The sequence below is a fragment of the Bison bison genome, unplaced genomic scaffold (assembly GCF_000754665.1).
Source record: "Bison bison bison isolate TAMUID 2011002044 unplaced genomic scaffold, Bison_UMD1.0 scf7180017864038, whole genome shotgun sequence".
Lineage (NCBI taxonomy): Eukaryota > Metazoa > Chordata > Mammalia > Artiodactyla > Bovidae > Bison > Bison bison.
Genome location: NW_011494610.1, coordinates 5209769 through 5222105, shown reverse-complemented (window position 1 = coordinate 5222105; position 12337 = coordinate 5209769). Strand labels below are relative to the sequence as shown.

The 12337-nt window shown below is 51.3% G+C and overlaps 1 protein-coding gene across 1 annotated transcript in view; it reads left to right on the top strand.

Moving 5' to 3' along the window:
- Positions 1–12337, top strand: part of ATP9A (ATPase, class II, type 9A) — a gene marked incomplete at its 5' end in the record, with an annotated part of 48609 nt that overhangs the window by 29870 nt on the left and 6402 nt on the right. Inside the window, 6 exons of the mRNA XM_010835128.1 lie at positions 3–60; positions 962–1026; positions 3604–3759; positions 7889–7953; positions 9316–9424; positions 10228–10286. Coding sequence (XP_010833430.1) covers positions 3–60; positions 962–1026; positions 3604–3759; positions 7889–7953; positions 9316–9424; positions 10228–10286 — 512 coding nt within the window. The remainder of the gene's footprint in view (positions 1–2; positions 61–961; positions 1027–3603; positions 3760–7888; positions 7954–9315; positions 9425–10227; positions 10287–12337) is intronic.

Sequence of the window (12337 nt, the reverse complement as noted above, 5' to 3'; positions counted from 1 at the left end):
AGAAGGCGCGCATCGTGCGTCTGCTCCAGGAGCGCACCGGGAGGCTGACCTGCGCAGTAGGTAGGCCCGCGGCCGCGGCCGCTCACCTGCGGGGGACGGGCCCGAGGCTGCGCGTGCCCCTCCAGGGGACGCCTGGTGACCTTTGGGGGACGGCCCGGCTACCTGCGGGACGGCCGCGGCTGCGCCTGGCCTGCGGGGGCGGGCCCCCACTGCCACACGGTTCAGGTTCCCAGGCCCCTTGACCCAGGCCATGGCATTGATACCCCTTCCCCCCTCTGACCCTGTTTCTGTCATTATTTTCGAGTACTTTGCTCTGAGAAAGCGTCCAGAAGGACGCTGAGGGCGTTCCGGGCCTTCCTCCTCGGTTGGTGCCTTGTTCACTATTGACACCAGCACAGCAAAGCCCCGGAGGTGAAGAAGACCACGCTACGGAGAGGGGTCTGGGTCCAGTCTGCAGGTTTTCCCTAGCTGGGGATCCACGGGGGTCTTAGTTTGCCCATCGGGAGCCCGTCTGCTCATTGGTAGAATGAGAGAGGACCCGCGGCTCCCTCGAGGTGCCTAGGCGGATTCAGAAGGGCGGTAGCCTTTACGAGGCACGTGCTTCAGTCGCAGTAAGCCGGGTAGCATCTGTCATCGCTGCTGCTGATGGGACCCCCACCCCTTGGAGGCAGGCCCCGAGGGGCTGTAGACCCCCACGCGGCGTGGACATAGTCCCCTTGCTCAGTCAGCCAGCCAGGCCCCTCGGCCGGTCGCCCGGTCCCTCTGACTCAGCTCCTCTGCCGGTAAAAGAAGCTGATGCCGCAGGCTGTTGGAGAGATTGAGTGGACAGAACAGGACAGAAACTTAGCCTGCGACGGGAGGCAGCAGTGGACGAGTCTGTAAAGTGACCGTGAAAGGCGCGGTCGTGTTTCTCGCCTCTCCCTCCTTGCTGACCTTCCTGTCTGGTCTGTGCGCCCCGCAGGCGATGGCGGCAATGACGTCAGCATGATCCAGGAGTCGGACTGCGGCGTGGGCGTGGAGGGAAAGGTGAGCACGGATGGGGCGAGTGCGCTGATTTCTGCCCCGGGGTCAGCGTTAGGGCATTAGGTGGTGGTCGTGAGGATGTCAGAGGGGAGCCGCTCTGCTCCAGCGGCTGGGGGTTCTCTTTCCCTCCGAGATGCAGCTTCGGTGCTTCTGGAAATTCTCTATTAGAATTACAGAGCATAAGGAACCAGGTCTGGTAATTACCTAGTGTTACTACCTGGAAGTCAGAGATCCGTGTCCCGGTATCTTACAGACAAATGCTGTCTTTGCTTGCCCGGACCTAATCTTTGTTAGTGTCTTGCTACATTCTTAGGGAGCAGCGAATGCTTCCCTGGTAGTGTTGTCAGTAAAAGTCTTAGTTTTGCACTGGGGGTCCTCTCTCAGGGGTTATGGAAGAACGGGCATGGTTTGCTCCTCCCTAAAATGCTGTGGCAGCTGCGAATTTTTAAAGGTTGTGTGTTACAGTCGTTTTTCTTTTTCCTTCCCTGTCAGCTGTGTGCCTTCCACTGATCGTTTGCCCTGCCCTGTCCTTTGTGGCTTGAGATGACCATAGGCCAGAAGGTTGAGCCCACATTTGTTAGCTCTGTGTGTGGAGTGAGAGTGCGGAGGCCTTGAATGAGGGCCAGAGATGCTCTCTCTGCATTTTGTCCCATACATTCATGCATCTGGATTTTCCAAAAATGTTTTTTTTTTCCTTTCCACCTTTTTCCCTGGTTTTCTGGTTCTCATCCAGTTAACAGCTGCTTGAAGTTGCAGAGCTAAATGATCCTTGAAGAAGACGCTAGGTCTGAAATCTGTGTGATTCCTTTAATGCAGGTTGTAAAAAGCACAGTTGAGGTTAACAGATGGAATTCTTTACACGATGCCCTATAGTACGGGAACATTTTCTCTTCTGTTAAAAGTTACAGTCTGCTTCCTTTGTTTTCTGGAGAATAAAAGTGACACGTGCTCACAGTAAAAAAAACCACAACAATGTAGAAGTGGGTAAAGAACAGTTTTTCTTTTAGACAGCTGCATCAAACTAGTAAGTGATTATTCTCCTAGAATTTTTGTCTATGTGTATACTACTTGTAATGGGGATGTATATAATTTACATGTACACACACATATATACATGGGATTCCCAGGTGGCTCAGTGGTAAAGAATCTGCCTGCCAAGCAGGAGATGCAGGTTCGATCCCTGGGTCAGGAAGAGCCTCTGGAGGAGGAAATGGCAACCCACTCCAGTGTTCTTGCCTGGGAAATCCCATGGACAGAGGAGCCAGGTGGGCCACAGTCCACGGAATCACAGAGTCAGACACAACTTAGCGACCAAACAACAACAAGCTATATATGTACCACCTCACGCACATATGTGTTATTCTCATGTGCAATTTAACATTTAAAACATTGTACTCTGTTTGTTTAAAATGAAACTTGCCTAAATCTGCTGTAGCTTAGATTTCTTTATGCATCAGTACATGTAGATCCATCATTTTGTATATTTCCTCGAACTTTCTATTTTGAAAAATGTAACTCCGTCAGAAAAGTCAAATGAGCACCTGTTTACTCTTTGCTTTGATTTACCAGTTATTCGCATTTGTCACATGCTCCTTCTCCTTCCCTCTCTCTCTCAATCAGCTGAAAGTAAGTTGCAGATATGTTACCCCTCAATGCTTCAGTGTGGATCTCTTAAGAAAGAGGGCATTTTTCTACATAGGCAAAATAGCATCGCCACAGTGTAACATTGATGTATAGTGATAGTATATAATATTCATGGTCTCATTTCTCCAAGGGTCCCCAAAATGTTTAGAAAGGAAATCTCCAGAAGCGGTGGAGGCTCACAGCCTGCGTTTACTTGCGTGCTTCGCGTCTGTACTCTCCTCTAGTGGAGGACACGTCTCTCCGCCTGTTTTGTGGGCGAGGCGGTGTATTTCAGGACGTTGATTTCTGAAGCGTTCAGGCAGTTGGAGCACAATCCCATGACGTCTGTGGGCCGGGAGGGTTTGCTTATGGTTCCGTGTTTTTGGTGTAAAGGGCGCATAAGAGGAGTTTGTGCCTTCATGTTCACCACCAGGAGGCCATGATGTCCGTCTGTCCCATTGATAGCATCTGTCACGTGCCTTTAAAGAATCCCATAATATGGCTGCACTCTAAATTATTTCCAGTTCTGTGAATGTGCAAAGCTGTGTTTGGGAATGTTCGATTTAGTACCATCGGGAGCATCGGCTGCCCCCCCGCCCCATACGTTAACTCTTAAGGGAGCTGAGTGCTCACTGCCTGTCTTGGAATGATTCTTTGCTCCTGACTCCCATTATGGGTTGGGCCTAACCCCCAAGGCTTAATACTAGATCCGTTTGACCTCCTAATTATGACTATCTGTGCTTTGGAATGTTTTTTATTTAAATAAATTCCTCTTTTAAAATCAGATTTAGACTCAGACCACCAACTGTGTATAGCTGGAAACCAAAGAATTTCTTTATTGAAGTTCTTCAAAGATCTCCTTACCAAGGTCTTGCTTTTTCAATTAAAAAAAAAAACATGTGTTTGCCTTGACCTCCCGTGTCCCTGATGGCGCCCGATTCCGACGTCCGGTCCCAGGAGGGCAAGCAGGCTTCGCTGGCCGCCGACTTCTCCATCACTCAGTTCCGGCACCTCGGCCGCCTGCTCATGGTGCACGGCCGCAACAGCTACAAGCGCTCGGCCGCCCTCAGCCAGTTCGTCATCCACAGGAGCCTCTGCATCAGCGCCATGCAGGTGGGCGCGGGCACGTGGGGGGCTGCTGCGGAGAGTGCCTGAGAAGCAGCTTTGGAAGTGACCCCGCCGGGCCAGTTCCAGCCCTCCTCTCTGCACCGCTCCCCCCGCAACTCCGAAAGAGCTCGGAGCACCTGCCTGGAGCCCTCCTGTGTGGGGGCCAAGGCTGTGCTTGCTCTGCAGCGCGTCAGCGTGGGGCCTGGCCGGGGCACGAGATGGACGGTGGTATAGGTGACTTGGGTCCATGTATCGGGGTGCGTTGTCCCCCTTAGTCTGCCAGAGAGAAGGACGCAGAGGTAAACGCCAAATGAACACTCCAGCTCGGAGTCTTCCGCATGCGGAACCGAGGACCGGCAGACAGCAGCCGTAGACAACAGTGTGCTTTTTTGAGAGCGTCCTGTGCCCTGGGGCTGAGTGTTCAGAGCGCGGGGGCACGTGCTTTCTTCACTGTAGTCTGTGCCCATCCTTCAGATGGGGAGGCTGAGGCTCAGTGAGGGCGCGGAATCGGCACAGTATCCCTCAGGGATTTAGCCCACCCCGGCAGGGGCCCCTGGTGCCTGCCCTGTGAGTCCAGGTCTCCCCTCTGCCCTCCATTCTGGGGGGTGCGTGTTGCCTCCACCTAAGGGGGCACTTGGTGGTGAGAGTGGGGCAGCCCAGGGCACCTCAGCTCTGTCTCCAGCGCAGCCCGGCTGGGAGTCCAGCGTGCTCCTGGCAGTCGTCCGTCCTCTCGGGGAGTTGAAAGTGTTCATCGCTCAGTCGTCTCCGACTCTTTGTGACCCCATAGACTGTAGCCCATCAGGCTCTTCTGTCCGTGGAATTCTCCAGGGTAGAACACTGTACTGGGTTGCCATTTCTTCCTCCAGGGGATCTTCCTGACCCAGGGGTCAGACCCAGGGAGTAAAATCTTGCTTTTCACAAAGGATTCTAGAATGTATAAGGTATCTTCCTGCTTTCTGTCCCCCCCAGCTCCTTCATAGTCTGTCGTCGGGCCGTGGCAGTGAAGTCGTGGTAGGGAGGGGGCCCAAATCGGGGAAAGAAAACATTCTGGGTGTTGACCATCTGTTGGCTGATTTTCTTCCTCGGGCATTTAGGTGAAAAAGAGCCCCAGTTAAGTGGTGAGAACTTAGGAATGGTACATCTTGGAACCCGTATCCCCAGGTGTCTCTGAGACCTTGAGCAAGTCACGTTACCACTCTGGGCTTCGGTCTTTCCACCTGTCAGGGGGGCATCGCTCTGTTCAAGGATCTTGGCCCTGGCCCCGCAGAGAGGCTACTTGAGAAGCAGAGAGTTTTATTAAGGCATCAAGTGCTGAAGGCGTCCTTAATCACAAATAAAAGCAGAACAGGCTAATGTGTAAAGCTAAGGTGGGGTTTTATCCTTTTACTTTTTTATTGTGGTAAAAGCCACGTAAAACATCGTTTAAACCACATGTAACCGCGCGCTTCAGCGGCACTGAGTACAGCCTTCACACAGCTGTGCGATTCTCATCATCGTCCGTCTCCTGAATTTCTCACTTTCCTAAACTGAAACTCTGCCCATTAAGCACCAGCTCCCCGTTCCTCCTCCCAGCCCCTGGAATCTGCCATTGCGCTTTCTGACTCTCTGAATTTGACTATTTTAGGTTACGGTGTTGTTTTAATCTGTGGGAAGCTGTTTAAACGTATGTGTAGGACACCCCGCCTTCAGGACTCCCCTCTACTGGCTCATCTGTGCATCTGCGGGCTGGGCTGGGGGCGGTTCTATTTTCAATATCTATCGCACTTATGACTGAAGGAGCTTTAAAGTCATTTTCATCAACACAATCAAAACGCTAACAGCTGCTGTGGTTCATCAGACCACATCTGTGCTCTTATGTTATGTAAGCTCATCAGTTGGACTGGATAATGTCATGGTTTTAATCACTGGGAGATTAATCAGCTCATTCCCGGGCAAACACACACAAGCTGGCCTGGATGAATTTACTTCTGTAATGCCCGTGTGTTACCATAAACATGGATTCAGAGAAAAACAATTCTAGCGTGAGGAATTGTTCTTTGTGCTATCGAGGGAAAAACAAACAAACCATCCCTTCATCCCCAGTAAAAAACCCCTTGACCCTGTCCACTGTGCCAAAAGTAACTGGCTGAGAGAGTCCCCTTAGAATTGCACCTTGACAGTGGCCTCCGAGATGGATGAAGATACAGTGTGTTTATTTTCCACAGTGCCGTTTCCAGGGCGAAGGCGGCGTGTTCAGTCTGGCCCATTTAGAGAAAGAGGTTCCTGACTGATGTGCAAAACTGAACACCAGGATTCTTGACCTTCTTCTAGCCCTCCTTCCTGGGCAGCAGTCTGTGTGAGAAATCATCTGAAAGGAGGCTTTCATCTTTCATTTCCGAAGTCACAACCAAGGCAGAGCCAGGCTGCCCGTGACCATGGCCCTCGGTGCCACCTGCGTCCTGAGCTCTGTACCAAGCCAAGGCCCATGACAGGTGATGAGGGGAGAGGTCTCTGGTTCCACGCTCTTTCTAGCCACTAGGCTGGCCCAGCGTTTTCTTCCATTTGTTGTTCAGCCACTCAGTTGTGTCTGACTCTTTGCAACCCCATGGACTGTAGCACGCCAGGCTTCCTTATCCTTCACTATCTCCTGGAGCTTGCGCAAACTCATGTCCATCGAGTCGGTGATGACATCCAGCCATCTCATCCTCTGTCCTCCCCTTCTCTTCCTGCCCTCAGTCTTTCCCGGCATCAGGGTCTTCTCCAGTGAGTCATCTCTTCGCATCAGGTGGCCAGAGTACTGGGTCCTGCCCTCAGTCTTTCCCGGCATCAGGGTCTTCTCCAGTGAGTCATCTCTTTGCATCAGGTGGCCAGAGTACTGGAGCTTCAATGTCAGCGCCAGTCCTTCCAGTGAATATTCAGGGCTGATCTCCTTTAGCATGGACTGGTTGGATCTCCTTGCTGTCCAAGGGTCTCTCAAGAGTCTTGTTCAGCACCACAATTCAAAAGCATCAATTCTTTGGTGCTCAGCCTTCTTGATAGTCCAATTCTCACATCTGTACATGACCACTGGAAAAACCAAAGCTTTGATTAGACAGACCTTTGTTGGCAAAGTGATGTCTCTGCTTTTTAATATGCTGTCTAGATTGGTCATAGCTTTTCTTCCAAGGAGCAAGCGTCTTTTAATTTCATGGCTGCAGTCACTGTCCACAGTGATTTTCTTCCATGTTCAGTTTTTAAAATCCTTCAGGCAACAGCTGTCCCTGGCCTCCGGTAGGTTTTGTACTAATTAGCTTAGGCGGTCACTTTGCTTCTGTTGGGGTCGGTAGATGTTCAGAGAAGGAAGTAACAGAGCGTCAAGCCTGGTTTTATCTCCCCAGCCAATTTTTCATTGCTAATATTTTCCAAATCAGGAAGCAGACATTACAGCAGGGGTTGGTAAATATCTTTATTGCTTTTGTCTGATTGCAAAAGTAGTAGGTTATGGGCTCTTTGTAAAAATTTCCAAGAAAAGTAGAACGTGTAATATGAGAAGGGAAGCCTCTGTGATCCCACCCTCCAGGGTAACTGGTACATATCCTTAGGGTGGAGGATATTTTTCTGTCTGTTTCCATGCACATGCCAGCTTGTTTATCGGTTGTACACCTAGAGAGGCGGTGGTTTTGAGCCATTGGGTGTGAGGGTTCTGGGGACAGCACAGGGCTTGAATCCTGCAGGGCCATTTATCTGCTCACTTTCCTCTTCTATGATGTAGGCGGTATTGGGGCATGATCTCATGGGTTGTTGTGGAGACTCACCGAGATCAGATACAAGGTATTCCCAGGTCCGGCTTTTGTGCAAGTTAAATGTTTACAGAGGAGCTAAGAGTGGACCCTGGAGTAAACCCTCTGCTGTGACTCCTGCTCTGTCCCTTGTGAGCTGTGCTGTCTTGGGCAAGTCACTTAAGCTCCCTGTGCCTCACTTCCCTCATCTGTAGAATGGGTGCGATGATAATAGCACCTCCTTTGTAGGGTTGCTGTAGGAATTAAATGAGCTGATAGCTTAAAGCACTGCAACAGGCAGGCGTAAAATAAGCGCTTTATGAGTGTTGATGCCATTTTTGATACACACGGGCTTTGCTTACAGTTTTTGGTAACGTCCTTTTTTCTCCTTGGCACAGGCTGTGTTTTCCTCCGTGTTTTACTTCGCCTCTGTCCCCCTCTATCAAGGATTCCTCATCATCGGGTAAGAAAGTCCAGGCACAGTATTAATTTTTAATGAGCCACCCCTAAAACACCACAGAAGAAGGAAGACGCGTTGTGTTAAAGATGCCTGGATCCCCAAGTCAAGGCTGGTCTGGCAGTCTGGTTTAGAGCCTTCTTGAGTTGATACAGTTTTGCACTGACGAGCTCGTAACCAGACTGCAGAGGTGGAGTCCAATCTGTTTATGGTTCCTCTGTACCTGATGACTGAACAGTGCTTGCCTGTGAGAGCCTGAGGGTATCAGATAATTGGCAGCCAGGCAAAACTGAAGTCCCTGAGGGGTCTTAGGAAAAGCAGAGAGAGGGGCTCTGGGAAGGACCCTCGTTCCCATGGCTGCCTGCAGCGAGTGCCTGCTGGTGAGTCTCTGAGGCAGCCAGAGCCTGGCTCCCGGGGGCACATGCCCTTGGGAGAGCTTGTGCCGTGACCTACGCTGTCCCTTGGACGTTTGCTGCCGTCACATCCACCCCTGTTCCTGACCTGGAATTTGTGGCGTTCCTTTTGACCTTTTCAGAGGATGTGCTGGTCTCTGAGTTACCCAGGGAGGTGGAGTCTGGTTTCCACCCGCCCCAGGTAGATGCTGGTAGGGCGGCTGGTTACCAAGGCGGGAGGCACAGAGGGGCCGGCTGGTCCCAGGGCCGTCTTACAAAGTGCGTCTTCTGACGTTCAGCCTGAGAGCCGGCACTGGGGTTCTGCCTGCTTCTAACTGGGGAAAACGGCCTGCCCTTTGTCAGGCCCTGGAACCGGGGCGGAACCTGCCAGATCAGAGCCAGGCCTTTAGGCTCCACGTGCCTCCCCGGGACCTGGTCCCCCTTCCCTCGGGTTTCATCTGCTCGCTTCCCCCGACCTGCGCGGCTCTGGCCACGTGGGCCGCCTCGTTGCTCTTTGCACAGGACAGACACACTTCCACCTCAGGGCCTCTGCCCTTTGCTGCTGTGTCCGCCTGGGAGGCTCCTCCCTGGACACCGACACGGCCACCCCCTTTCCTCTTGTGGGCATTTCCTCAACCGTCTCACCTCCCGCCCACCTTCTCTGCAGTCACACCATCTCACCCCGTGTCTTGTTCCCTCTTCCCCCTCGTGTTTCCTTCCTCAGCACCTTACCTCCAACGCGCAGCACGGTTTACGGAGTTTGTTTTTTGACTCCCAGCACGGGAGCGCTCTGAAGGCAGGCGATTTTGTCTGCTTTGCATCTCGCATCTCCAGGGCTTCACACCGGCCCCGGCGTGCTCCAGGCGCTCCGTGCACGGTTGTTCAATGGAGCGGTGGAGCTGGTCTCCAGAGGCGGGGGGCACCTGGCTGGTGTCCACTGGCTGGCTCTTCGCTGAGGGGACCTTCTTTCTCGCAGGTACTCCACCATCTATACCATGTTTCCTGTGTTTTCTCTGGTTCTGGACAAAGATGTCAAGTCGGAAGTGGCCATGCTGTACCCCGAGCTCTACAAAGACCTGCTCAAGGTTCCCCAGGCGCCTGCCGGCTTCCTCCTCCAGCCCTGCTCCCTCCTCCCTTCCTGCTTGCTTCCTTCCCACCCTCCCTGCTGCTTTATTTAAATTATAAATTAACGTGTATTTAATGCAGCATGTCTGCCTTATACAGGCAAATGTTTTCTGACTTAACCCACAAAGCTATTCTACGGCTGTGGTCACGTCTTTATTTTTATGATACGTTTCTTAGACCTTTTCTCACCCTGTCAGCAGAACGTATAGTATAGACGCGACTCAAACGGTTCAAAGACCTCACCTTTCTGCTGCTTTTAACGTATTTCTCACGGACACTCCACGTCTGATGTGAATACACTTGGACTGATGGCTTTCTTTTGAGAGGAAGGCGTGGGGGCTTATCGTTTTCCTTAAACTGTCGTATGCACACACAAAGACTGTTAAACCGTAACACAGATAGGTCAATAGAAAACAAGCCCCTCGTACCTTTTTACAAGCCCCTGACAGTTCTGTTCTGCAGCTGCTCCGTGTGCCCCTGGAAATGCTCTTAGGTACCGTCCAGAAAAACCTGTGTGTGTGTGTAATTGCATATTTTTGTCCTCAAGGAATTTTTAATAAGGAGCAGCTTTATTTCATCTAAAATCACTTATCTTTAAAAAAAAAAAGTCATTTCTCTAATGCATTTCGATGTGTGTGAGCCACTGTTCCCATGAAAACAGGCAGATTGTCTTGTCTGGCTGGCAGAGGGGCGTCTGAAGGCAGCTGGCGCCCTGGCTGAGCCCCGCCCACTGACCCACCCTGTCTCTTCCTCTCTTGTTCAGGGACGGCCACTGTCTTACAAGACGTTCTTGATATGGGTTTTGATCAGCATCTATCAAGGTAAGGATGGGCGAAACCATCGGCTGTCTTGTGCTCTGGCCTTGGCCTGAGGGTCAAATTTCCTGTGCTGTGTCTGTAGAACATGAAGAGAAAGAGCTAGAATCTTGAGACAGCAGTCAGGAGCGTGGCATTGGGCCCCCGGAAGCCCCCTCTGCAAGTCCTGAGGACGTGGTCGTGGGGCCCAGAGTCACACGTGTGAGGTGGTGCTGCCAGCTGAACTGAGACAAAATCAGAGAAAGAGCTAGTCGCTCAGTCGTGTCCCACGCTTTGTGACCCCATGGACTGTAGCCTGCCAGGCTCCTCTGTCTATGGAATTTTCCAGGCAAGAACACTGGAGTGAGTTGCCATGCCCTTCTCCTGGGGATCCTCACCACCCAGAGATCGAACCTGGGTCTCCTGCATTGCACGCAGATTCTTTACGCCTGAACCCCCAGGGGAGCCCAGAGAAAAACGTAACCAATACCAATCAAAGCTTGCCGGGGTGTTGGAGTCACTGTAACAAAAAATGCTTGCTTTCTGGGATGTCCTGATAGGTTTTCTGAGGTCCAGCCTTAGTTTTTTAACAACGTATTTACTTCCGCAGGCTCCAGAGAGGGTCCCTCAGACTAGAGGCTTTGTGAGATGATTTACCGGAATATGGAAAGGAAATATCAAGCCCTCTTTGTACATACTTTTTTCTCACTTTGTTTAGAATTTCTGTTTATTGGTGTGTTTTGTAATGTATCTGATGTATTTGTACAGTGGGCCTGCTTTCTATGTCTTTCTGCACAGGTACACATGGATAGTTCACAAATACATATTGTCCGTTAGGGATTCATGCTTAGTGATTTTTACTGATGAGGTGATGTGCAGGTAAAAAGTTTAGCAACCATTGCATTTGTTGGTGAGAGGCTACCCTGTCATTAGAACAGTCTGAAGGGGTCTTTTTGATAGGTGTAGCAAAGTGACTTGTGTGTATCTGGTTGAAGAAAGCAAAGCCAATGTGAAAGCTCCTAATACCAGGCAGTGGCCCTTTCCTGCACCCCCGCTACCCCCAGCTCTGTTGTGATAGACTCACCTGAGTTTCGGGGCTTCACAGTCTCCTGGCCCTGCTCTTAAGCAGTGGCCTCACATAGCTAGTGTGTTTGATCCACACGAGACATTGTCCGTTCAGTTCAGCAATTCTGGATGAAAAGGTGCTTATCTAGACTCTCCGCCACTTTGCTTTCTCTTCTCAGCACGGGTGCAGCATTTTTCGAGTGTCTCTCAGCTGCCTGTTTCTTTGGTGCATGTTTGGGGTGGGTGGGAGGTAGAAGAGCCGAAACGTACCATTCACCGTCATGACTGTTTTGAGGTGCCCAGTTCACCAGTGTTCAGTATATTCCCGTTGCTGTGAAACCAGTCTCCAGAACCTTCTCAGCTTAGAGAACAGAAACTGTGTGATCTGTCCAGCAGCAAACACGCCTTTCCCTCCTCCCCGCAGCTCCTTGGTAATCACTCTTCCCCTCTGTGTCTCTATGAACATGACTACGTCAGCCCTGGTGTCAGTGGATCCCACAGTATTTGTTCTTTAGTGGCTGGCCACGTCTGTCATTTCAAATAAAGTACAAAAACCTCTGTCTCTTGTTGCACCCAGTCCAGATAGTTACCACCTTCTTCTGCCTCTTTGCCTGTCTTTCCTATCTATCTTTTCCGCTCCCTCCCAGGGATCAACGCTCACTTGCATGTAAGTCAGAAGCAGTGTAGCAGAACTAGGGACTTCCCTGGCTGTCCAGCGGTTAAAACTCATGCTTCCAGGGGTGTGAGTGTGATCCCTGGTTGGGCAACTAAGATGCCACATGCTGCGCAGCGTGGCCAAAAAATTTAAAAGGAAAAACAAAGGAACATAGGAAACCTAGGATCTGCTGCCTGTCTCTCAAACTCCGTGAAGGCCTCTCATTACCGTCCTTGACCAGACGGTACCCTTCATGTCTAAATGCAGAGGAGAGGGGTCAGGCTGGGCGAGCAGGGGGGCTGCAGGGTTGGCATGAGCCCCTCCCACGCGGACCCCCTCCTCATGCGGACCCTTCAGGC